Raw genomic sequence first — 25,642 nt, 5'->3', positions numbered from 1 at the left:
GGACAAAGCTTTGATCCAAAGCAGACTCTTGTCAGGCCAAAATATTCACCACAACCTCACAATACATATGTATTACATATATGTGTGTGTATGTGTGTGTGTGTGTGTGTGTGTGTGCGCATGCGTATCTATAGTTGAGGGCTAGTTCTGGTTCAATACCATCATTGTGAGGACATTTTGGCTTGTCCTTTTTGAGGGTTTAGACTTGGTTTTAGGGTTAGCATTAGATTTAGGTTAGGGCTAGGGTGGGGGGCTAGGGAATGCATTATGTCAATGAGTATCCTAACAGCTATAGAGAGACGTGTGTGTGTGTTTGTGTGTTTAAGAAGTCTCAGTTCACTTGACTGTACACCAACCGGTTGTTGGGCTCTTAAGACCACAGGAAATACAGCATGTGCAGTTTTCCCTGTATAACCATTTACTTTATCGTGTATGTCACCTTTCTCTCTTTCACACACCTACATATTAATATCAACGAATCTCACTGCATCCAAGTATGTGAGTGTTTATTTCCTCCCTTTCTTTACATCATTCACTACTGCCCTTTTAAGACTAATTGGATTGACTGGCCAATCAGGAAGAAGCTCCTCCTAAGTCAGGGCTTTAAGTCGAGGGATTTAAACTGTGGATCCCTGCCCAGTGAAGCTGTAGAATTGATTTGAACCTTGAGAGAGTCCCATCTGATCATCTAATCGAAAGAGTTCGACGGAGCCAGGAAAGCTCAAGCACCTCCCTCTCAATCCCCTTCCGCTTGGAAATCACCTTTCAGTACGATCAGTACTGCACCTAGTTTCTTCTGCAGCTGCTCACAGACAACCGTCAAAATTTCTATCATCGAGGATCTTGAGTTTCTGGAGGAAGAAAGAATGGGTGCGGGAGCCAGCGCTGAGGACAAGAAGTCCAAGGAATTGGAAAAGCAACTCCAAGAAGATGCTGATAAGGACTCTAAAACGGTCAAGCTATTACTGCTTGGTAAGTGCTCTTGGTTGTTGTTGCATCAAGTTTTTGGGGGGGGTTCAAATGGCTCAGTGATACAGGATCAACTGTGAAAAAGATTCTGTAGTTTACAAACTCTGTTTTTCTTTCCATTTGTGACTGGTGACAACTGTGTGGAGGTTCAGGTCTGCAGGCCGTCAACAGGCAACAGGTGCAGCTGAAGGATCAAATATAAAGTATCAGGATTAGTTTAAGGCAAAATGTTTCAGTCAGATTCCATCAGTCTTTGAAGTGTAAGCAACAGGTTTCAGGATGACAGCTAGTTCATGTTGCAGATCAATTACTGAAATGGAAAAATTTATAACTTATTTTGACTTTATATTTATCCAAGTTAGCTCTTGGATATGAGCCATCTGAGGTCATAATCAACCACTCTGACACATCTGCTCACTCCTTATTAGATGTAAGATATGGTGCTCAGAGGATTAACAGGCCCGGAGGATGATTAGTTTCTGGATAAATCCCCACATTAGTTTATTAGAAACATGGAAGGACTATTCAAGACTGGGGAAAACCCCCCAAAGGCTTTGGTAAGAGTCAAGTCTGGGCAGCAGGAGGAGAAATAAGAGAGATTGAGTTTGCAGGTAGATCTAATGATGATCTAATAAAGAATACTAAGTATAATTACAATATAGAACATTCAAATGATAATTTGTCTTATATACCAAAGGCAGTAAAAGCTAAACTTTAATAAAAGGTTTTCATGCAAACGTATGCATAATACAAATGCTGCAGACTTGAGCTTGTTCAGCTACAGTTAGGTTTCTACCTTTATGAGTTATTTCTAAAAACCTGCAGAACTTACATTCTGCAAACATGAAAGCATTGGACACATCTTTTTTATATTTGAAGAATATACTAAATTTGAAAAAGCTGTGCCAAAATGTACTTTGTTATTTTCTTGGCTACTTTCTAAAATTAAGAGTGACTTTTCAATTCTAATGGAAGGACACTGGTGCTTAAAAGATCATAGTCTTTGGTCTAAATGAATCACAGAGCAGCGGTGATATGTCAATCCGATTAGCTAACTGGTTTAGCGCAGATCCACTTGCCCTAGTCTTTGTTGATCCCTCAACTTGCACATGAAGTATAAACGTTCTTATTCAGTTTGAGAATTCAGAGTCAGTAAACCATTTCATCCATGTTGCCTTTATGTAAGAGTTACATTTGAGATAAAGAAGGAGAAAGTCAATAACAATTGAAAGTGTGATAAATGAAAAACAATCAATCTTTGTAGAGCATGGGCGTCTGTGCTCTTACACTGGTGATGAATGGACGTTGTAAATCAAGTATTTAATTTAACTATTTACTACTATTTACTATTTGCTATAAAAAACTAGAAATTTAAATGATTGAACCTTATGAATGTGATCATAAAACATTATTCTTCCAAAGTCTAATTTGTGAAACTAACTCCACCAAAGGGAGCCAAATCAGTAAAGGAGTAAATGATTTTTACGTCCTCTTCCTCTGAAAGAAGAGGATGTAAAAGTCCAAATCTAATTAAAATGGTTATCTCCTTGTGTACAGTTGTGATAACCAGCTTTTACTAACAGGTCTCCAACAAGAAAATAAATCAGAGGACTAAAGGTAGTTATCTACAAAGAGTCTGAATCCTAAGAAATTAGATATCAAGGGCAACTGCAAGTAATATGGTGACCTTGATAATTCTCACTGCACTAACTTAGAGGGTTCAAATAATATTTTCTCTAGTGTTTTCATATTACATGCAAAAAGTATTGTTTGTCATCAAATGTTGCACCATCCCAAGTTTTCATTTGGTTATTAATTTAGTATTTTCATTCACTTTGAGAGCTCAATACCGTGTCATTAACTCCTTGTATCTTCTGCAAAAACATCTTCAGGGTCTGTAGTGTCCTTTGCAGGATGAAGGTTGATATACGTCCCCCCCCCCCCCCCCCTTTAAAGCTCAGATTTAATGTCACTGCAAAGCCTATAGACTGAGCAGGAGGTGAAAGAAGGGGTTAAGGGTCACTTTATAATCTGATGGAAACCTATTTAACACGGTCTGTACACCACCTTTTACTAACGCACAGCAAACGGGTCAAACAACCTTGTCAGTGGCTGCGAGCAGGGAAAAACCAGCAGCTTCCCCCTTGAGAGGGTTGGATGAGGCCAATCGAGTGACGGCTTCCTGTCTTTAAATGCTCAGCACTAAGTCTGGATGGAGCTTAATGTGGCTCCAGTGAGCAGGACGCGATGCAGCTTTGCTCCGCTTTGTGACGTGATCATTTCCTCCTGCCCTCAGTTAGCTTAGCGTTAGAGCTGAAGAGAGCCTGATCTGCCTGAAAGTTTTTCTTGAGCCAGTACATCCAATTTGAGTCAGTTAAATTCTACAAGCAAACCCCAGTCTACACTCTGGATAGACCTGCAATGGTAAATAAAAATAAATAAATAGCTGCTCCATTTAAAATGGGACATTGTGTCTGCATTGACTGCATCTATTAGGTTTCAGTGCGATCTGCCAGAAGGTCAGAGATGGAAGGAGCTCATTGGCCTTTGCAAAAGTGCATAAATAAAGTCTATATAATGTGTAACTAACCCGACATAAATCACTTATACAAGACACACGTTTATCGCTCAAAAAGAGTTTCGTTGTTATGTTGGCAGGAGATCTTCTGTCCCTGTGGGCAGAGTCTTTCGCCACTTTAGTGTCCTCTGCGTTTCACACGGCTCCACATGAAACTGAGAAGCAGAGAACTTCATGTTCACCACGATTTCACAGAGAAGCTGTGGCTTATTTTCACAGATATGAATGTTCACATTTTAATCTGCCTCCTCAATGCTGTCATGTCCTGCTTCTCATTCTTGGTCCAACCTTCAGCCGCATCTCTCTGGACTGTTATCCACTGACCTCGTTTTTTCCGTGTGTCTCTGTGTTTCAGGAGCACAGATTCTGTACTTGTTTGTTACATGTGATATTCTACATCAGTTTATACAGAGACAGTAAATGTAAAACTAAATGTGATTGAGTTTTATTGTCAGACATTTAAGAAACTATGAAAAAATGAAGCTATCAACATGTGTCCACAGCAGCCTGGTTCAAATGAGGGACATTTGCTCACAGTTAAAGAGCTTCTGATGTCGGAGAGCAACACAGCAGTTGTAGTGTTGGCGCTAAACTTGTCTTCTCTTCCAGGTGCTGGTGAGTCAGGAAAAAGCACCATCGTAAAACAGATGAAGTAAGTTTTAGAATAACTGATGAAATCTGTTTTGTATCACCTTGACACTGGCGAGGAGCCAGAGTGCAGCTTAAAGTTCATTCAACCTCATTGGTCAGGCATAAAGCCAGCAGGCCAAAGCCTCGCTCATCTCTGTCCTTTCACTTTTACAAAAGGTCAACAGTGCAAACATCCGCTTAGTCTGATTCGTCAGCACTTGTTTTGTGCAGTGACTGTGGCATTGAGAGCTGAGTCAGACCCCACACACACCACAGGGTGGCACTGTGAGCACCAGTTAAAGGCTGTTCCCATACTGTATGAACTTGACTTTTTACTTGAAAGCAAATGCAAACATAGCATGTTCAGGGTGAGATCTTTGTAGTTATAAATACTTATCACCCATCTCAACCAAGTAGAGGATTTATGAACCAAAAATGGACGAAGCTTAACTGAAACACTTCCCTTCTTCTGCTCAGGATTCTGCATCAAGGTGGTTACACAAAAGAGGAGCAGCTGGAATTCAGAGCTATCGTCTATGGCAACATCCTGCAGTCTGCTCTGGCTATCATCAGAGGCATGGAGATGCTGAGCATTGATTTTGGCTCACCCTCTGGACAGGTCTCCCTATAAAAATATATACTTGTTCTAGGCTATGAAATCATACGTTACTTGAAGTAGCTTAGCCTGTACTGATGGATTTGTGTTTGTCTGCGACCACAGGAAGATGCACAGAAGCTGCAGAACTTGTCAGACTCCATCGAGGAAGGCACAATGCCCTCCGAGCTGGGCGACGTCATCAAGAAGCTGTGGAAAGACACTGGTGTGCAGGTCGGCTACGACAGAGCTGCTGAGTTCCAGCTGAACGACTCTGCTGGCTAGTGAGTCCATGGTTACTACTGGAGCGGGTGCATTAGTGGGGGTCAGCTCAGTGTTTAAAGATGGTTCTCACATCTGCAGCCCGATTGACTGTTTGTTCTGCCGTCACCAGCTACCTCAACGAATTGGACAGAATCTGCAAGCCAGACTACCTCCCCACTGAGCAGGATGTGCTGCGTTCCCGAGTCAAAACAACCGGTATCATCGAGGAACAGTTCGCCTGCAAAGAGTTGCACTTCAGGTAAGTAACAAGGTCTGACACAAGCAAAAACCTTTATGGAGCTGTGACGCCCAGGAGACTGAGTGTGTTGTGCCTCTCTGTGGTGGACAGGATGTTCGATGTGGGTGGCCAGAGGTCAGAGAGAAAGAAGTGGATCCATTGTTTCGAGGGTGTGACCTGCATCATCTTCTGCGGAGCTCTCAGTGCATACGACATGGTGCTCGTAGAGGACGACGAAGTGGTGAGTTGGGGCCCCCGTCAAACACATTGTGACATCTGTAATCAAGTCTCGTCAACTGGGAGCTCACCCTGTCCCTTTGTGACCTTACAGAACCGCATGCACGAGTCCCTCCATCTATTCAACAGCATCTGCAACCACAGGTTCTTCGCACTGACCTCCATCGTGCTCTTCCTCAACAAGAAGGATCTGTTCGAAGATAAGATCAAGAAGGTCCATCTGAGCATCTGCTTCCCCGACTATGATGGTGAGACCGAGTGATGCTGATTTAAATGTTAGTCAGGGATCTCAGGCTGGATTCAGGGACCAAGACCAGATCCATCAGACATGAAATTAGTCTATCACTTGTCACTGATTATAGCAGCGTGTTTGCAAAACAACAGATACGAAGGATTAAGACTAAATGTCACAAATAAGGAATACTGAGAATAAAACAGCTGACAGTGAAAGCCTAAAATAAGTTGAAGCAAGTAACTATTCTTAACTTTCGTCCTGTAGACTCTACAGTGTAGAGATCAGTCGTTTGTTCTTTTCGCAACTAAATCCACGAGACTTTTCTTCTCATCCTCACGTTCCTTGATTTCTTTTAGGCCCCAACACGTACGAGGACGCCAGCAACTACATCAAGAGCCAGTTCATGGAGCTGAACATGAAGAAAGGTGTGAAAGAAATCTACTCCCACTTGACCTGTGCCACAGACACAAAGAACGTCCAGATTGTGTTCAACGCGGTGACAGACATCATCATCAAAGAAAACCTCAAAGAATGCGGTCTTTTCTAAAATAAGCAGCTCCGGAGTGAAAAGAGGTGAGCGGTGACCACAGCACTGCCAGGGACCCTGTTGATATAGAGTAATAGGGTCCAGATGAGACAGACCCCTGGCAATTCAATTTAACACAGTTAATCATATCTGGCCAAACGTGCGTTGCCATGCAACAACTTCTGACCGAAACACAAACTATTTAGAGCCTTTTGGGACTGACGAGGACAAGATAGACAGCGAGAAATGTAATCATTTCCCCATAAAGCTGCAGAATAAGATAGTAAGTTAACAATGTCTGATTGCAGTACAAAATAATTTGGTATTTTAGAAATATATTAAACCTTGCAACCTGTTATATATTTGAGTCACAAATGTAGCTAAACATTTCTATATAAAAAGTGTATGATTTATGCACAATTTAAGGTGATTTCCCAATGTCTGAGCTTGGTTTCTTCTTTTCCCATATGCTGCAGAACTTCCTTTCCTACCTTAACCCCTCACATATTGGCATTAACTGAGAAGTGTACTGATGGAGCATAGAGGATCCTGTTTGTTGAGTTCATGCCATCGCTTCCAAGCCAAGTCCCAGTCCTGCATGGTCCTTGACTGCTCCCAGCACCTCACCACATCTAACAGTACCTCCCCGAAACACAGTGCACGTCCAGCTGGGTTGAAACAACCACGAAGTCACTATCACTATCGTCATTGTGGACGTACAGCTTTCGACAGGATTCTTCAGTTTTTTCAAAAGTACAGTATTTATCAGACACCAGAAGCTGCTGGTTTGAAGGTATGAAGATGAGATAGTTGCTTGTTCGATCCTCATTGCTTCCCTTTGACTACTGTGTTGTGAGTTATATTTAATATTAAGCAAAACCCAAGCTCTGTAAAATTAATTAAAAAAATAAAAAACAGGGGGAAATATTATTTTGAATAGCAACATGGCAACCTTGTTTTTGTTTTTGAGTACACTAGTGTCTGTGGTCTTGATATTTAAAAGGGGAAAAGTCACTGAGGGAATATCTCCACCAGCGATATTCCCAGCACTTGCAGTGTATCCAGATAACCAAACCCAATTGTACATGTATCTTATTTAAATAGCGTTAATGTATTCAATTCATTTAACATTTTAATGTGATGATTTACTATGAGAAGGTCAAACATGGTAGAGAAACTTTGTACATAAGAGTAGATAATGCATTATATTTTGCAAGATAAATCTACGGAACTATATGAGAGCGAGAGAGGGAAACACTAGGGGTGATGATTTATTATGAAAAGGGAATGAAAATCTACTGAGTTTGTCCTTTCTTATGAAAAGTAGAAGCATGAAATAAAGATGCATCAACTTCAGCCGTGTGTGTGTGTGTGTCTGTGCTGCAGGATTACACACCGTCAATCCATAAATGATTCATATCAAATTAGAGATACAGGGCTGTCAACACTGACGGATCACCCCGGGCTCCAACATGATGGGCACAATGCTGCTGTTATGTGAGTTCCCTGCTCCTCTCAGAGGGGAAATGGCGGCGAATGCGAGTTCATTAACAATAAGCCTAATGAGGAAGCAAAACAAATTAATGTAGTAATTAATCCACTTGTGGAGAATTACTGTAACATTGTACAGGGACTAAGTGTGTTCATAGTGTGTGTGTGTGTGTGTGGCTAGATGAGTGAGCATGGGGAGAGGCTTTGAGTCCTATTTAAAGATGCATGTCCTCAGTTTTAGCATGCTCCAGACATAAATAAAGCAAAATTGATTTAACACGGGTGTGCAGTGTTTGTCACTGTCGCCCTGCAGCAGTCGTTCCTGCTTTGATCCTGGTCTTTTGCACGTTCTCCATGGGTCAGCGTATGTTTTCTCTGGGTACTCTGGGCTTCTTCACTGTCCAGGGTGCTCTCCGCCTCTCGTCCAATATCAACTGGGATTGGTTCCACTTAACCCTCAAAGGATAAGCGGTATAGATAATGGATGGATCATTCAACATGTCCGTGGTGAGTTTATTAGCATTCCCATCTGTCTATCAAAATCCTAACTGTAAAACGATGTGGTATCACTTTGACAAGTAGGTGTGGATGTGTGCTGCCAAATGCTTTTTGACAAAAAAGGTTGATTTTGAAGAATAAGCCTCATCAAAATTTGTGTCCATGTCAATTAATCCCACAAAAAAAGCAAAAAATCAACAATACAAAACAAGAAGCCTGGTCTAGTGATTTCCTCTGTGCCACGGAACAATTAGAAACACATTAGTGATCCACACTGCTGCACCTGGGCTCGTCATTTGTTCTAGTCAACATGGACACTAGCTTCTTTTGACTCGATCCCAGGGATTTTGTTCCACTGCTTTAAGTACTCACTGGAGCTGAAACTAAATCAAACACACTCTTTATTCCAGTCTGAGGAACCGCTCATAATAAATACACAGCACCCAGCCATTTCAGAAAAATGTTCTGCCTCTTTCAAGAAGAAAAAAACTATACATGACTGAGCTGCTTTAGAGATTCATGTCTTCATTAGGAGCGGATGTATCAGACACTCTTGAACGCAGTCTGGAGGAGCCAGGGATCAAACCATCAGCCATCTGGCTAGTGGACGACCCTCTCAATCCACAGACGCCCTGTACAAATAACGTACTTTGTAATAGGAAAGTATGCATTTCCCCTTGTTGTTGGAACTTAACCGGAGAAACTAGAACTTATTAAGCGACAAACAAACACACAGTGGGTTTTGGTACTTTCAAGAAATTCATTGAGAAGAATTATACCCTTATTAACTTAACGCAAAGATAAGAATCTGTCCCTGCATGTTCTCATGTAGATTGAATACTGTATGAATTTATTTTGTCATCACTCATATCATTAATAAACTTGGCTGGAGTTTCATACTCCTTTACAGAGGTTACATACAGGGTTAAGACATTAGGGGAATATTGATGAGGTGTGAATCCAGATGTGTCTGAAATGTATCTGTGTGCACGGTCTTCGTAAATCTTCACAGGGGAAAACGTGTGATCGGTGTGACTGCGGTACGATTTTGGAATTGACAGAAGAACAGGTGAGAAAACTCTGTGCCATCATTTAATGATGTCAAAATAAACCAATACAACTGCACAAACTTCAAGTGAGATAAATATTGAAATTCTCAATCTTGCGGAGAGTTGGTCACCAGGTCGTCTCTGCGCAGGAACACACGGACCTGACAGAATTAAGCATCTACTCCAGCATTTCAGATCACATCAGCAGCAGGTCTCCTCAGTCACGGCCATTAAGCACCAATACAGCCTCTGTCCATGTGACACTATCTCATCCTTTTTAACAAATGTGTTGATATGGCTTTGCTTATATCCACAGGATTACAAAAATCACCTTTAGGAAATACTATATTGACCAAGTGAATAAGATTAGTCATATTCAAACTGCTATAGAAAAAAAAAAGATCTCCCTTCACAAATTGATTTGCAGTGATGAGTCTCAAGTAGAAAAAATATGGAGAAATACAATGCGGTCTAGTTAAAAAGGAAAATAACGTTGCAGACAGCATTGTTGCTACTGAGTTCATGAAACTCATGATAACTGATCCCAGACCCAAAATTATTCGTTATATACATGAAATCTTGACACACAAATTCTAAATAAAAATGAAATAAAATGCTGTAATTGAATAAAGCAAGGTGCGACTGACTTACAGCGAAGAGAAGATGGTACACAATCAAAAGTGAGTGGAATTTACATTTCAGCTGTGAAGCTATGTGATGCAGTAATAAATTTGATCAAATCCGTTTTGGTCCATGTGCAGGTGACAGACAGAATATAAATGTGTCAAGAGACGTCAGAGGGGCTTTACCTGCCAGCCCATCCGCGGTTCAATTCCACAAAACTCCCCCACTTACCACTTCCTCGCAGTAAGCTCTGCATTTTAAAACACTTCAAGACAAAAGTGATGATAGTAGCAAGTCCCCAGATTGTGGAATTCATGTCCTGCATGCTGCATGGCCGCAAACTCAGTCCTTAGAAACACCTACTTCCCTATTCGCTCTCTGCAAACAAGTCATACCAGCCACGACGTCCTGGTGATTCCACCCCCGAACACCTGCAGGGAAAAAGAAAAAAGAATCATCAATATCTGTATGGAGATCTATCGCTGTGAATACAGTGTCACCATAACTGTCAGAAGGGTTCAATCATAAGTCGCTTCCTTTATATTAAATCTAGTTGCATTTACTGAATTATTTATAAATTGATAAATAAACCTTTAGGAGTCAAAGTTAAAAAAGAATGATGCATACTTTTACATGTGTACATTTATTTTCACATCCAACTTATGCAATTATGTCTCAGTTTTTATTTGGCCAAACACAAAATAGCACGGAGTTTCACGTCGGCACTTTCAACTGAACTTGAAACCAGCGCCCCACGTGTCTCTTTCTTTACATTGTAATGTCTTGAATGGGACATGTGACTTGATCCAAGTGGCGTGACATCACACAGCAGGTGAGTTTAACTCTGGACAAATAAGATGATAATCCACATAAGCTTCAGGGTAATTAAAATGAACCGTATCATGATACTAACTTTAATACTAGTGTATTTGGAAATGGAATATAAGTAGCATTGTTGCAGTGCTGCAGAAAATTTGGCTCCAGACCAGAAAACAACTGTGGTTGTGTAGATGTGGTCGAAACACATTAGGTCCAATCAATCAAGCAAATGTTTAAGTTTGTCTTTTCCTGCAATTAACAATCAGTTATTCCCAAATTACCCAACATTATCATGATATTAGTTTAAGGTATTATGGCTCCTGCTCACTGTGGACCGCAGTCAATCATTTCATAGACATAGACACCTTATGATGCAACAATGAGATGAAGAGTCTGTGTGCTGACCTGCAGGGCCTGGCGCTTTAGTAGAGCCCGATCTCCCTCAGGTTAATCTTGATGATGACGTCAGTGACGGCATCAAACACAAACTGCACGTTCTTGGTGTCCGTGGCACAAGTGAAGTGGGAGTAGATCTCCTTGGTGTCCTTTCTTTTATTCAAGTCTTCGAACTGACACTGGATGTAAGTTGCTGTCTCCTCATACGCGCTCCCACCTACATTAAAGAAAGGTCAGTTATAAAGAGAGAAATTGGTCAGAATTTGTACGGCAACTAGAAATACCGAAGTTGTACGCCTACACCAACCAGTACATTTATTTTCCAAATTCATGTATGGTCACTATGACCTTTACCTTTAACCAATAAAATATATATTTAGCTAATATAGTCTAGTGAATATGTGTGCCAAAGTTGAAAGAATTCCCTTGAAGTCTTCCTGCTATATTACATTCAGAAGGAAAAACATGTGTCCACCAAAATCTGATCAGTTCATCCTCGCGTCAAAATGAATATTTGCATATTTCCTCCAGAGCTTCTTGAGATATCACGTCCACGACAAACAGACAAATGGACGGACAACCTGAAAACAAAATGCCAGCAGCCACTGTCTGTTGTCCTCTGGAAAACATCCTATTTTCAACAATGGGCGTCAACGCACAATAACCCATTTTTTTTCAGTTTAATTCCGGTGAAAGTCAGGTGGCGACAATATTTGCTATTATTCATTTGATCAGATTATTGTTTATTCCTCTGTGGGACACAAATGGCGCTTCAGGCTCATGTTTAGATCATAAGTGGAAAAAATAAAGCCGTCAGCAAAGCATTTGAAATAGAAACAGAGGCGCCCGGAATTATTGACGACCTTTCAGGAGCTGAGATCGGCTGTTCAATTATGACTGCATCTATTGTGTCAAGCACCAGCGCTGTTCACTGACATGTTGGAGTCATGAGCCGAGACAATCCGTTCAGTTGTGAAGCAGATTGATGAAGATAAAACCGTCAGCATTCACCGTGGTTACTAGAGCAGTCAGGGCTAAATACACCGACAAATGTCACACAGCAGAAATAGTAAATAGTTGTAAATCTGAGAGTGATGGTGTGTCAAGATGAATCCTGTTCCCTTCTGAGCCACCTAATTGGATTGGCTCCATGGTGGATCAGTTCACATGTGATAAAACAGCTGCAGGGAAACACAGTCAGTGTCCAACTAGTAACACACACACATAATGAAGAGAGGTTTTAAATTCAAAGCTTGTTTATAATATACTCAAATATAACAACTCAAAACTGGCTTTTACTGCACAAGCTAAAGCAGATATGTAAAATAAATCAAGAGCATGAATGTAAAGATCCAAAGCTCAGATACAGCTGATAGATAAATAAATATTTCCTCAGATACCAGCAGCCGAGGAATGACCACACAAAAGCTTCAATGAAAATATAAAATGAACACGTTGGTGGACTCACCAGAGAACTCGGGGTAGCAGATAGTGAGCGGACTCCTGCTGATCTTCTCCTCAAACAGGTCCTTCTTGTTGAGGAAGAGGATGATGGAGGTGAGCGTGAACCACTTGTTGTTGCAGATGGAGTCAAACAGCTTCATGCTCTCATGCATCCGGTTCTGAGGAAAGAGCAGATGTGGACTTACCATTGTACCATTGGAAAATCATATTAATTTTTAAGTAAAATTAAAGTAAAATTAATGTATAAGTATACTGAGTTCCAGGTAGATGACTGAATTCCAGATGGAAGGATATATAGATAGATAGATAGATAGATAGATAGATAGATAGATAGATAGATAGATAGATAGAAATAATATATTTTCACTTTCTTTAACATTGTGAGTTTTTGGCCTTTTCGTTGATTTCTCAGAGAATATTTATGGATCTTGATTGAAAAATCAGGGATGATAAGTGGACTGTTGTTAATAAGTTTGTGTAATTTGGATCTAGTGAATCTCAATGTGGTTTCATCAAAGGCCTTGGTGGAGGTATGTGCTCTGCTCAGTGAAATACAAGTTATTTTTATTAGTAAAATGCTAATGTGCCTCTCATGGAAAACATAACTATCAACTATTTGCGATATATATATATATGAAGCAAAAGACTACAGTCATCATCATCATTTACCATCTCCTCATCCTCAGCCAAGACGAGGTCGTAGTCACTGAGCGCGACACAGAAAATGATGGAAGTTACTCCCTCAAAGCAGTGGATCCACTTCTTCCTCTCTGAGCGCTGACCCCCGACATCGAACATCCTAAAGAAGAGACACACAGAGAGAGAGGGGGAGAGAGAGAGAGAGAGAGAGAGAGAGAGAGAGAGAGAGAGAGAGAGAGAGAGAGAGAGATTGCATGAATAAATGCACAGTGAATGTGCTCATTTTAATTTTACTGATTTATGAGGATGAGTGTACAAATCTAGGGCAAGAGCACACACACACACACACACACACACACACACACACACACACACACACACACACACACACACACACACACACACACACACACACACACACACACACACACACACACACACACACACACACACACACACACACACACACAAACACACACAAAGACACAGGCGGAATGCTGGTGACCTCACTCTGTAATCTCATGTTTGTGTCTGCTGCCTCTGTCTCCACCTGAGGCCGACGGAGGTGAACTGAATCTACACTGAGCTGTTTAACTGACAGAGAAATGAAATGGAAGAGCGCTGCAAGCTTCAACACCAATCCAGTAATTACACACTCCCAGATCCAGAGCAGTTTTTTATGGAGCTACAAAGGCAGGCCAGGGAGGCTATTACAGTTCATGTTTCACCAATATTTATAAGTACAGGAGCTCTGCAAAAATAATGTAAAAGGACTGAATCTGTAATCACATTAACTGCTTCAAAGGTGGGTCACAATGGGCTGAATGCCAGTTATTGGTGAGTTATACAAGAGGTTTGATAATCAGGGAACAGAGCAAACAAGCAAAGCATCTGCGACCAACATGCTGATGCCACACAAATTTTTTTATTTTATCATATTTAATTAATATTTAAGAAATTTTCAAACATAGAAAAAACAAGCTGAAGAGAAACGGACACTGCAAACACTAGGAAGTCGATGTAGATAATGACCATGCATTCTAATCTCCACTATGTAACTTCGGCTGCTAATGGGTCTCTCAATCAATCAGTGGTGGATCATTGGAGTTCTTGTCTTCACCACTGTTGCCGATGAAAAGCTAGATGAAGTGACTCAGACACAAATCATGGTCACCGACAATGTAATGTATTAAAATAATAATCAATCCATACAAATACAAACAGTGGAAGGAAAATAGAGCTAACTGGTTTACTGGCTGTTTTACCTCCATCATACGTCGTTTGCCACAGAAGTTATAGCAGAGACGCAACACAGATGATGTGGAAAGGACACGATTAAAAGGCGACAACATTAAAAGTTGCATTAGAAGAATTGCTACATAGTATGTCTTTAATATGACCTGCTTCTGCAATTTGAAAAGAAAAGTTTAATCACTTTTTTCAAAAACTACTTCTCATCGTTCATAAAATAAAATCTTTTATATAAAGGGATATCTCCTTGCATTCTGGAATCCTAATTTTCAAGGGATGAGTAAAATCAAAAATCATTTTGCGAGGCTGAATTGAGCAAATCAGTGTCCCCACTAATAATCTCACACCTTTTAATTCCTATGGTTAAGATCACCGGGTTGGGAATCACTGTGTTAAGCTTATAATGACATCTAGTTCTGACCAATAAAATAAATCAACTCAGGGCCTCATTGCTCATAAAAGCTTAAGAAGTTCTTTTGATGGCACAAACACAGCCCACGTCAGGCCAGGCTCCTTGGTCAGAAGTCAAATTGAAGTTTGTACTAACTTGAAGTAAAGATCTTTGAAGGTGAAGTGGGTTTCCACGATGCCAGTAGTCTTCACACGAGTGCGCAACACATCCTGCTGAGTCGGGACATAGTTTGGCTGGCAGATCCTGTCCAAGTCGTTCAAGTAGCTGGGAGACACAAAATACAAAATACAGATGTATGAAGATGATCCCACGAGCAAATGTGCACGCGAACTTTCAAAAAACCACATAGTACCATTATTTGGGGTTTTCCTACCATCCACCCATCCATAACCTATACAGCTTATCCTTTGAGGGTCGCAGGGGGGGGAGGAGGCAGGGTACACACTGGACAGGTTGCTAATGTATCACAGGTCCAATATACAGCAACATACAAGCAATCACACCTACTGTCAATATAGATTCTCAAATAAACCGAACCCCAAACTGCACGATTTTTTTACTGTGGGAGGAAACTTGAGTATCTGAGGCAAACCCACACAATCCTGGGGAGAACCTCCAAACAGAGAGACCCCAGCTAAACCGGGATGCGAAGCCGGAACAGTGCCGGCAACACTGCTAACCACTGCCCCGGTTTTTCCACCATGTTTTCCAGACTTTCAGTATGAAAAATTACAAAATATTTTTTTTTCACATTTATGTCTAGAGAAGAAGTGGAGGGCTTGTTCTGCAGACACTCATCCGTGGACTTCACTGAATGATACTAAATATGGGCTTATATTTTGGTGCTTGATAAACAATCCTTGCGGGTTGAGCAAAAACAGACTAACTCCACTGGTTCCTCTTGTCTCCTGGTGTGGTGCAGCGAGGGCCATGACAGCTCGGCTGTTTTCAAAACAAAGAAGACGTCCGTCACACCTTCGCATTAGGCTGCCTTTTCTCTAACGTCGAGGGTACAGAAGCAGAAATCCTTGTGTCTGTGTCTAATAAGTCATGTAGAACCCAGGACAATATTTAATGAGCAACAAGTGTCTTCTTTCCAGTTCTCCTTCTTAAGGAATGCACAACAAGGACTGTGCAACAAGCTGACACAGGATCCTGGAGAACAAGACACATCTTGCCTCCCTTTGGGTTCTAGTGAAAATATTGCAGACAGAGCTAATCAGCTGAGTGTCTTTCCACCGTGTATTATCCAAAAAAACTGGACTCTGTTCATTTAAAATTCTTGAGAAATCTGACTTGGCATCAGGCGGTGAAATGATCTCATCCCTCTTGGAGCTCTCCAAACAGTTCTCCATTGATTTAGCAATCCACTCTTACAACACTGTGCAACACATGATATAACATCTAAACAAATAGAAAACCCCCCAAAAAAGGATTGAAACTTAGGTGCGACCGCATACTGTTCCATGCATTTTTCTTCCTTGACAAAACCCGCAGCCTACATTACCCACAATGCAACTCAACCAGAGCATTTGCTACCCTTAAGCAGAGATGAGGAGCAGGCTACAGAGCTCTGGTGAACTCACTTCTTTCTAAACTCCTCAGTTTTCCTCAGCCGGATACCATGATCAATATGCAGATGTTTCTTCTTACTGAATGGTTTAATACGTCAGTAGTTACTCGTATGAAACCTGTGGGGGTGTGAATGTAGAGAAGCGCTCACTATGCAGCAGAATCGTTGAGCTGATACTCTCGTGACCGATCAAAGCAGGCCTGAACCCCGACATCCTTCCACAGCCTCTGAATGACGGTGGTCAGCTCGGCCGACATCACCCCTTCCTCCGCGGAGCTCGCCAGGGCAAACAGTTGGCGAGCATCGTCCTGGAAACAAAGACAATAATAGCTCTCATTGTAAAACTGCTCCTGTGCTGAGTCATATCGTGAATGAGGGTGCAGCTCTTTGAAAGTCACATTTTGCAGTAGAGTGTAGCTCGCTTACCTCCCGCGTGGCATCCCCAAAGTCGATCTTTAACCGGCCCATCGCCCTGATGATGGCCATGATGGACTGGATGGTGTTGCTGTACACAACCACTTTGTACTGCTTGCACTCTTCCTCTGAGTAGCCATCCTCATGGATGATTCTGACACAGACATAAGAATCCCAGTCGGCTTTCAGAGTCCCGATAAATATTTGACAGTGGGAACAATGGCTTTGACAAATGTGGGGCAAACTGCAGATTTGAAACATTTCACTGTCATTAGCGCTGGGATAGGAGCATCAGTGAGCATGCAGCGTGCCTAATGTGGGAACCGGGGGAGTCTATTCAGGCTCTGCCAGGCTACAGTTGGCCTCTGTGGTCATTGTTTGACATGTTAGAAAAACAGAGCCTCCTCCTCTTCATGAGCCGAGCAGAACGAGGCTCCGACTCCACAAAGATGAGCCCTGTTTGTAATCACAGCCCTCCTCTCACTATTAACCTCTGACCACAGGGCTGCAGCTGAGACAAGGAGCGAGCAGCGCCTGTCTTCTATCAGCTTGCAGGATGTAGGAGTTTGACATAACGTCATGTGCACTGTGACTTACTTCATCTGCTTTACTATGGTGCTTTTCCCAGATTCGCCAGCTCCTGAAAAAGAAGTACAGTGGATATATGAGGCAACATACAACAAACATGCTACCACATAATGCCCCAGATTCTCCTCTCACACGAACGATGATGAAGCAGCTTTTCATCTGGGCTGAACCTAATCTGATCTCTTCTAATCATACAGAGTGCAGTATGTGTTTATGTCAAAACACTAAACAAACACACACCTTGTGATGAATTTCTATGGCAGACATTTAAGTGGAGCCTAAGGGAACGTATACAGTCAGGAGGTACTCCCCTGTGTAGTAGTGTGATGTTACACTATATTATGAACTGGACGTACGTTTTTCATTTTTACATTTTTACTCTTTCATTAATAGTTATCTTCGTCTGATTCTGGTTCTCCTCTAATTCGACTGTTTTATTTGCTTTCCTTTAGGTTTGCATCAGAAATTAGAAGGATACCATGAAAAGATTTCTCCAGTCATATTTTTCCTAAAGTTAATCTTGCTAACCCACTGGTTAGGAATTTCTAACCAGCGCAAAAGGCCTTACACTCCTATAGCAGCATGTGTTTGTTTAGGAAATTCCAGTTAATTTACCAATCACATCCTGAAGGCCAGGGTGCCATCCACCAAGGATGCAAAGAAGGATGAAAACTGAGCAGGAGGCTAGCTCCAATCTTTGATGGCTGTTAAGCTAGATGGCAAGCGACCGATAAGCATAAGAATCAAGCAGATCTTTTAAAAAATATTTCAGCTGCTAGCTTACCGCTAATGTTTAAATCCTACATGCATTTAATGGGAGGCTGCAGTCATCCCTCTCCATGCAGCTAAAAATCTCTGGCTAAAAAAGTGTTCAGCCCCGAAAGCCTCACTATTACTGGAAAGATCCGATTTCAAATGAATTGTCAGTCGTTCTCGTTTTCAGACAGACAAACATGTTCAAACACTTTCCCGGTTAGTTCCTAACCCCGTCACTACACAGTGCAGATTCATGTTGCAGTGATGAACTATATGAAGAGAGAAAGTGCCCTTTTTCTGGGGTGTTTTTTTTTTATAAATAGAAAATATCAGGTCGAGAGATCGTTGCTCCCGGGTGATGTCCTCTACCCTCCCTCCCTCCCACCTAGCTTCCTGCCAGCAGCGAGCACTGTGTGGACACATCGCCCACACACACTCAGTGAGAGTCAGTGTGATGAGTTACTTTGAGGCCACACCAAAATCCTATTTACAAAGTTCTTATTTATTGGATAGGTCAAATGATGCAACACACACGCACTCAAGGCGAGAGACCAGTAACGATATTAGGTTAGATATCAAAGAATGAATGCACCATTGAGGTCGGCCTTTCTGGAATAAAGCCTATTAATCTAATTATTTGCAAAAATTGCCCTTTATGAATTTGGGCCCCTGGTCCTCAAACATCCTCTGCACGTCCCTGACCTTTACAGTATTTCTACGAGAGTCAGCCAAACAGGAAACAGTTGTCACGCTCAGGCTGAGCCCGTGTTTTTCCACTGTAGAGACAATCTCCGACGTCAAGCGGTTCTGGGTGTAGGGAGCAGAGGGGCTATAGAAAAACTGCATATGATTCAAATATATCCCACTCTAAATATTCAATAGCTGTGACCCAGTACAGATGATACTATCACTCTATGTTTATTACAACTTTCTCATTACAATTGAGGTTATGTAGATGTGTATGACAAATGAACAATAAAAAACAACCCTATTGAAGACCTCCTGTTTATTGATAAGAAATATTTTGTTTATTTTAAGCTCTTCTTTTCTCTGATGGAACGTCTTAAAAAAGGAAAAAGCTGCAAATAAAGCAGCAAAATCTCAATAAAATTATCAAAAACCACTTAATTGCAGCGACCTAACTTAATGTATTGTGTAGATTATAAATGCAACATTTCAAGTCCAAAAATAATAGACTTCCATCCATCCATCCATTCATCCATCCATTTTCTATACTGCTTATCCTTTTATGACATTGGGCAAGAGGCAGGGTAGAGATCCACTGATTTTCAGACTAATGGCATCCATGAGAAAAAAGAAAAAAAAATGGGGATGAGTCACCCTGGAATGATATATTTGTCATAGCTGTGGTTTAACTAAAGAGGCATATATACAAACTGTCAAACTCAGACTGATGTGAGAAATCATTTGCATAAACATATGAGTTGAGTTTACACTGGCAGTAACCGCAGTAATCATCGGGAACTGCAGGATGAAGACGTTTTCAGTCCCTGGTATTTAAAATATATATACCTGCTACTGTTTTTGAACCAACCACAAGTAAACCTGAGATTATTTCAAAATAAGGGCATAGATTTTCTAAGAACTTTTATTCCCCCAAAAGGTGGTGAGACACAGGTCCTCAGCCACTCAGGAATCCTTAGCAGATGCATTTTGTCAAGGAGGCTTATAGTAGAGTAATGTGTTCAGATGGCCGGCCAACAAGAATTAATTCCCTGAATTCTTGGGTTAAGCTGTCACCAGCAAAAAGAGACTTAGGCCCGCTCACACAGACAGGGAGGAGAGGACAAATTGTAATAGTTCCCCCTCCACTGGCCCATCAGCCACCAGTTCTCTCATTCATGGCATTTTTTGGCTGATAATCAACCGTGGCCTGCAGCCAGTTCACAAACCAAATTTACACAAGCATTCAGAGAGTTGTCCCAACCCGCACACGAGTCAGACTCCAGAGCCTCGGTTAACAGGAATCTCTAAATCACTTTTATTTTTTATATTTCTGAATCACTGGTTGTGGTTAAACAGGAGAACATTTTCATTGGAAGGGTGCGTTGGCTCTCCTGCTTTGTGGTTGTGCAAAAAGAACGGCAGCTGAACTCCTCTTTGTTTTCCCCCCAAAACTCTCTCACTCCTGCACAGACAGGGAGTGGTGGGCACTGCCTGGAAAAATTGCTCCCCCCCCCCCCCCCCCCCAAACTCTGTGGAGGTGACTTGAAAATGGATAGATGAATGTATACATACATTGAGATTTTAGCCTGCATCGTGACGTTATATATCACCACACCAGTCACACTGATGGAAATCTAAAAAAAAAACTACATTTATCTTAAACCATGTCGATCTAACAACCACATCTGTGTCTACACTAACTATCTATTTCAGGTTTCACTTCTGTCATTACACTCTCAGTTAAACTACTTAAAATAGCTCATCTTCCACAAAACCAAACAATACAAAGCAAATTTGCTGCAATACACCAACAAAACAGTTGAAACACATTAGATGAGAAAATAAATTAAAAGCTGTGGATACTAGAGGCTCTGAAATGGTATGAAATGATTTACTGGCCTGGTTAAGTTCTGCCCTATATTATGTAGATTAAAGTAAATCCCAGCAAACATAAACTCTCTGATGGAGGTTTCATTTTAATTTCAAGATTTAATTCGAGAATAAAAGCAAAAAACACAGAGAATATTGAAGAATAAATGAATCACATATCTGGAGATTTGCTAAAACATGGAAACGATAATACACTAAAGATTCTCTATTGAAATGAATTTGTACGTTTTAGAGCAAATTATATGATGTAAAAAAGATAATCATAAAATACACTGCCTCAGTAACAAATCACAGGCACAATCTGAGTCACCCCGAAACACCTTATTTCTTGGCACAAGTGAATTGATTCCTGAGTTTGATAAACCACGACCTATGTTTTTATCAACACCATCAAACTCTGAGAAAATATGTCTTGTAGAAACTTTAGTGAAGTCAATGATGCAACCATCACACAGGAAGACTTGCTTCACGAATGACTATAACAAGGATTTCCTGCCCATTGCTAAATCAAAAGCTGCGTCTGTACTCTGAATAATCTATATATTTGAAATACTTTGCATGATTATTAACTCTGGTCACATATATCAGGCCATCATGAAACAGACTGACAACATGATATATATATACAACTCTGGCATGTTACAGGAAAGTGATGACTCATTTAAACTAAGTGGAGAGTTTTTCTGAAAACTGAAGCATGTAAATACCACCAGATGAGTATCTTCATCATATCACTTGTTTGACATCAAGTGCATGTCAAAACCAAAAGGGCCTAAACTTTGCAGTACAACGGTGCATCAGTATAATCAAGTTCACATCAACACATTACTGCAAATGCTGTGTGGACTTCTTTTATTAGAGATGTTCAAAAAATGGGGTTTTCCCTTCACGATACCGATTCCGAGACCTGGACTTTAACGGGCACTGATCTGAAAAACAACACCTGATATAATGTGTTTTAACAGCTGTCTGCTACTGACCCTGTATGGAAGGGAGGATTGCTGTTGTTGTGTATGACTTGGTTCCGGTTAAACCCTTGCCACGTACCCCTGGACTTGCACATGGTAGATATTGCCATTTTTCATTGTGGGACTTTCCAGCATGAATTATTGGCAAGAGGCTAACATGTTTACTAGCTCTGACTAATGCTTCTCTACTGGAAATCACTTCTTCTTCATGCCTCTCTCAAAATAGTACTTGCCAGCGGCAGTGCAGCGTAAATGCCAGCGGCAAATATGAAGCAATTCCTGGGAAATGAGGACTGCAGTTTTATCTGCGTGAAAAATATACTTTAAAGAGGTAGTATCGGATCGGTACATAGATATGTGAATCCACTGATGGCATTTTGTCCATATGAGAGGCTGTTCTGATGCTGGTATTATAACATCTGTTTTTATTATTATTTCAACATCATATTTTCTAGAAACTAAAATGCATTTTATTCATATATACAATATTTAAATTTCAGAATATTAGAATTAAGAGTAAGTTTTAGTTAAAGCTAAACATCTAACCAATATTTATATATTAACAATATATAGTTGTAATGATGTACAGAGAATAATCATGCTCGGCTCTATACAGTGTTTTAACATCTTTAAGGTCATTGTTTTGTTGTTTTTACGACTCGTCCCTTTTACTGTTCTGCTTCACTCTCACAGTTCTGATCAGTGTATATTACAGCCGCAGGCCGCTCTTCAACGTCAGTGACAAACTGCAGAACACAGTGTAGGATTGAGAAGCTAAATTTCCAGATATTTCCCTCAGGAGACATTGAAGAAAATAACAGAACTAAAAGAGAGAGACTATTGGCTTTAGATGCAATAGATTGGCAGAAACAGCCGCAGACAAAGGTTCATGCTGCAACAATCATGCTTGAGGTGTAAATGGGTTTCCTGGCAATTTCCCCACTGTTTCATAAGGTCCCCAAGTGGCGGGGGAAAAAAACATCTTAAACCAATAATGATGATTTAGCAGAACATACCACGATAAATACTGACCCCAAAGCTCCTTAAAATAAATCTGAGGGGATAGAGAAAAGAAATGCTACAGATTGTTGAGGAAACTTCCCCCAAACGTTCCTGTAAAAGTTCCTTACTGGAGATAAGGTCGCTGCTCACAGAGCGTGACCACACAATGGCCTTGGGGGTCATAAAGTAGAAAATAAATCTGGGAACTACTGGTGGACACACAGACACATTGCCAGCTATGAAATAGGATGTGGAGTTAAATCACTTCTTGTAAACTGGCACGAGAGATTTACAGTCAGGGAGCGTAACAATGTTGAGTGCTGCAGGACTGGGGGCATTTGCTCCACACCCACATGGTTAGCACCACTGAGAGTCTCACTAATATCCACCAAACCTACAGAGAACCTACAGACAGGCAGTGATCCTGAGGAGTTTGTGCAGACATCATGACTCTGAACCTTAAGAGGATTTCAAGTAACTGACGTTTTGTTCCAGTGAGACCAACTGAAATGAACAGACCAGTCCTCAATGGAAATACTTTCTAAAGTCAAATACAGGTAGAGCCAATGAAGAATAATACATATCACAGCTAAAGCCTGACTCATTTATCAGTCGGCAAATAAAATCAGCTGATATGAGCCTTTTTATCAGCAGGGATAGAAACATGACACCAAGGTGAATGCATCTCTTTCTTCTTCTTCTTTATTTCAGCAGTACAAATACATTTTCTGATGCGATGGTATGACACTCATTGAACTTAAATGTGAATAGCCATGATTGTTTTTGTACTTATTGTTATTTTTACATCTTGGGTACAACTTGCAGCCGCAAATTTTTCTTCATAGCATGTAAGATGAAACAAGAAAGCAAGGTTTCCGACATGTTAGTTTCCTTCTCATGCTAGCGTTGTATCCTGCACAATGCGAAGAAACAAATCACTGTTACACATTGTTCCCAAGATGTAAAAACATGAAGTACATAAGTGTTCATGGCTGTTTACACACCAACACCCAGAAGTGCAATGCATGTCGCGTCAGAAAAGGTGCAGCATCAGTTTTTAAACTGTCAAAATAAAGCGGAAGAAGACCAAATTTGCACGGAGCAAAAGCTGACAATGCAAACTAAGTATAAAGTATAGAAGTATAAAGCAGAATTTATCCATTCCAGTGGCATTTTAAAGCCAAAAGTTAGTGGGGGGTTCTGACCAGTGCAAAACAGGCTTTATAATTCTTTGTCATGACGGTTTGATAACACCATCTTAGGAATATAGCCAACTTTTAAAAGTGTATAAATATATCAGCCAATATATTGGCATCAGACATTTTTATCTATCTGTCTCAACATCGCCCCATCAAAATCTATATCGGTCTAATCACAGCAACCGGAAAAATCTCTTCCAAATCAGAAATGCTGCTACTGACTTTGGTATAACCAGCTTCTCACTGTATTTTTCCATTTCTTGGTGTTTAGATCCTACAAGACTTTGTTGACCCAGAACAGTGCCTGCTGCCGTCAGGTTGTGTATAGAGGCCTGCGTGAGTTACACTGGCAACTGTGATGAAACACATGTCAACACACGGTCGCCCCAGAGCACTTCCTCCCTGCGTCTCAACAATCCATACGCTACAGGAGAGAAAAGGCCCTGTCAGCACCAACATCTGGTTTACTTCTGCTCGTCAGAGAGGGAATGAGGAGCCACAGCTGCATTACAGGAGGAGGAGGAGGAGGAGAAGGAGGAGGATTGGATCAACTACAAACTGTAGTGAAAGAGTGCAACAACTTCACGATATATACTAATGAACGCAGAGACAAGGAGAGAGTGTGGTGGTTCATACCGAGCAGGAGCAGCTTCACCTCTCTGGAGGACTTGTCCCTGTCGTCCCGCAGGTTTCTGTCGATCATCTTACTCCTCTCCACTGCAGCTTTGTCCTCGGCGCTGATCGTGCAGCCCATTCTTCCCTGTGCGGCTCTCCGGTGTCTTCTCTCGGCGTGTGTGTGGGTCTGTCTCAGCAGTTCATGAGCTGCGGGGAAACCAACGTGTTTGGCTCGGTGAAGTTTCCCAGCCACGGACACAGAGAGGGGGGTGGGGGTGAGAAAGGCGTTGGCAGTGGAGGCTCGTCGGTCCAACTACAGTCTCACGGCTTCGGTCCACACACTGTCAGTCTGTCTGTGTCTGTCTGTGTGTCCGTCTGTGAAGATGATTCTTGATGAAGTCTTTACGCAGGAGGAACAAAAAAAAAACCAAAGGTGTCCTTTAAAATCCTTTTCTCCAACTTATCCAGAGTTTTGTCTCACGCAGAACAACTTTAAAGAAATGTAAATAATAAAGCAAAAATACTTAAAGTACAAACTTGTGTTTAAAAAGGCGCTTAATCCGGTGTTTTCAGAGTAAACACACAACCTTGCAGCGCAGCCGCGCGCTGATCCAGAGGCAAACCAAGAGAACTGCTCTAAGGGGGAGAGGGGAAATTGATGCGCCCTACGGGGCTGATGGGAAATGTAGTCGCTTCCAAAAGTGCCAGATGTGGCCTTTCCTGCGTGTGCATGTGCAGCACGGATGTCTCTCTAAGTGGACGCACTTCTCACAGATCCTCTTAAACTGGTGTGTGATGTAGTATCAGTCACATTCTGCAGGTTTTCTCTGCAGCTCCGTGTCACTGACCTGCAAACACAGTGGCTGCAGGGTTGTGTGGTGTGACAGCGCCCCCAGCGGACCCAAACCTGGACTGCACATAGATTCATCTCTGCATGTTTGTTTGCAATGTGTCGGCAGGTAAACACATGCCCCCCGACACGTGTCTCCGGTAAACAGGTCAAGCTTTGACTTTGCATGGCCTGAGTGTCATGTT

General features: G+C 41.4%; 2 protein-coding genes across 2 annotated transcripts; one reads left to right on the top strand and one right to left on the bottom strand.

Annotated features, from left to right (window-relative positions):
- Positions 1 to 866: 866 nt before the first annotated feature.
- gnat2 (guanine nucleotide binding protein (G protein), alpha transducing activity polypeptide 2) lies at positions 867 to 6,293 on the top strand. The gene is made up of 8 exons (XM_053424548.1): positions 867 to 972; positions 4,157 to 4,199; positions 4,655 to 4,796; positions 4,899 to 5,056; positions 5,167 to 5,295; positions 5,386 to 5,515; positions 5,606 to 5,759; positions 6,103 to 6,293. Exons 1-8 carry the CDS (start codon positions 867 to 869, stop codon positions 6,291 to 6,293), a joined length of 1,053 nt encoding a protein of 350 aa, XP_053280523.1.
- Positions 6,294 to 9,090: 2,797 nt separating this feature from the next.
- gnai3 (guanine nucleotide binding protein (G protein), alpha inhibiting activity polypeptide 3) lies at positions 9,091 to 25,260 on the bottom strand. The gene is made up of 9 exons (XM_053424547.1): positions 24,629 to 25,260; positions 17,500 to 17,542; positions 16,915 to 17,056; positions 16,639 to 16,796; positions 15,051 to 15,179; positions 13,283 to 13,412; positions 12,618 to 12,771; positions 11,159 to 11,366; positions 9,091 to 10,365 (listed from the first exon to the last, which is right to left on the bottom strand). The coding sequence occupies exons 1-8, from the start codon at positions 24,744 to 24,746 to the stop codon at positions 11,176 to 11,178; spliced, it is 1,065 nt and encodes a 354-aa protein (XP_053280522.1). The 5' UTR covers positions 24,747 to 25,260; the 3' UTR covers positions 9,091 to 10,365; positions 11,159 to 11,175.
- Positions 25,261 to 25,642: the final 382 nt, after the last annotated feature.

Source organism: Pleuronectes platessa, chromosome 6 (assembly GCF_947347685.1).
Source record: "Pleuronectes platessa chromosome 6, fPlePla1.1, whole genome shotgun sequence".
Lineage (NCBI taxonomy): Eukaryota > Metazoa > Chordata > Actinopteri > Pleuronectiformes > Pleuronectidae > Pleuronectes > Pleuronectes platessa.
Note: the sequence above shows the minus strand (reverse complement) of the source record. Positions and strands in the feature narration are given on the sequence as shown.

Bases quoted from the DNA above. Each gene is read 5' to 3' on its own strand.
- gnat2 (XM_053424548.1), top strand. From the start codon at position 867: ATGGGTGCGGGAGCCAGCGCTGAGGACAAGAAGTCCAAGGAATTGGAA. The intron at 973-4,156 runs GTAAGTGCTCTT...CTTCTCTTCCAG, and splicing joins GGTCAAGCTATTACTGCTTG to GTGCTGGTGAGTCAGGAAAA. The intron at 5,296-5,385 runs GTAAGTAACAAG...TGTGGTGGACAG, and splicing joins TGCAAAGAGTTGCACTTCAG to GATGTTCGATGTGGGTGGCC.
- gnai3 (XM_053424547.1), bottom strand. From the start codon at position 24,746: ATGGGCTGCACGATCAGCGCCGAGGACAAAGCTGCAGTGGAGAGGAGT. The intron at 17,057-17,499 runs GTAAGTCACAGT...TGTCTGTGTCAG, and splicing joins ACCATAGTAAAGCAGATGAA to AATCATCCATGAGGATGGCT. The intron at 15,180-16,638 runs GTGAGCGCTTCT...TGTGTCTCCCAG, and splicing joins CTCAACGATTCTGCTGCATA to CTACTTGAACGACTTGGACA.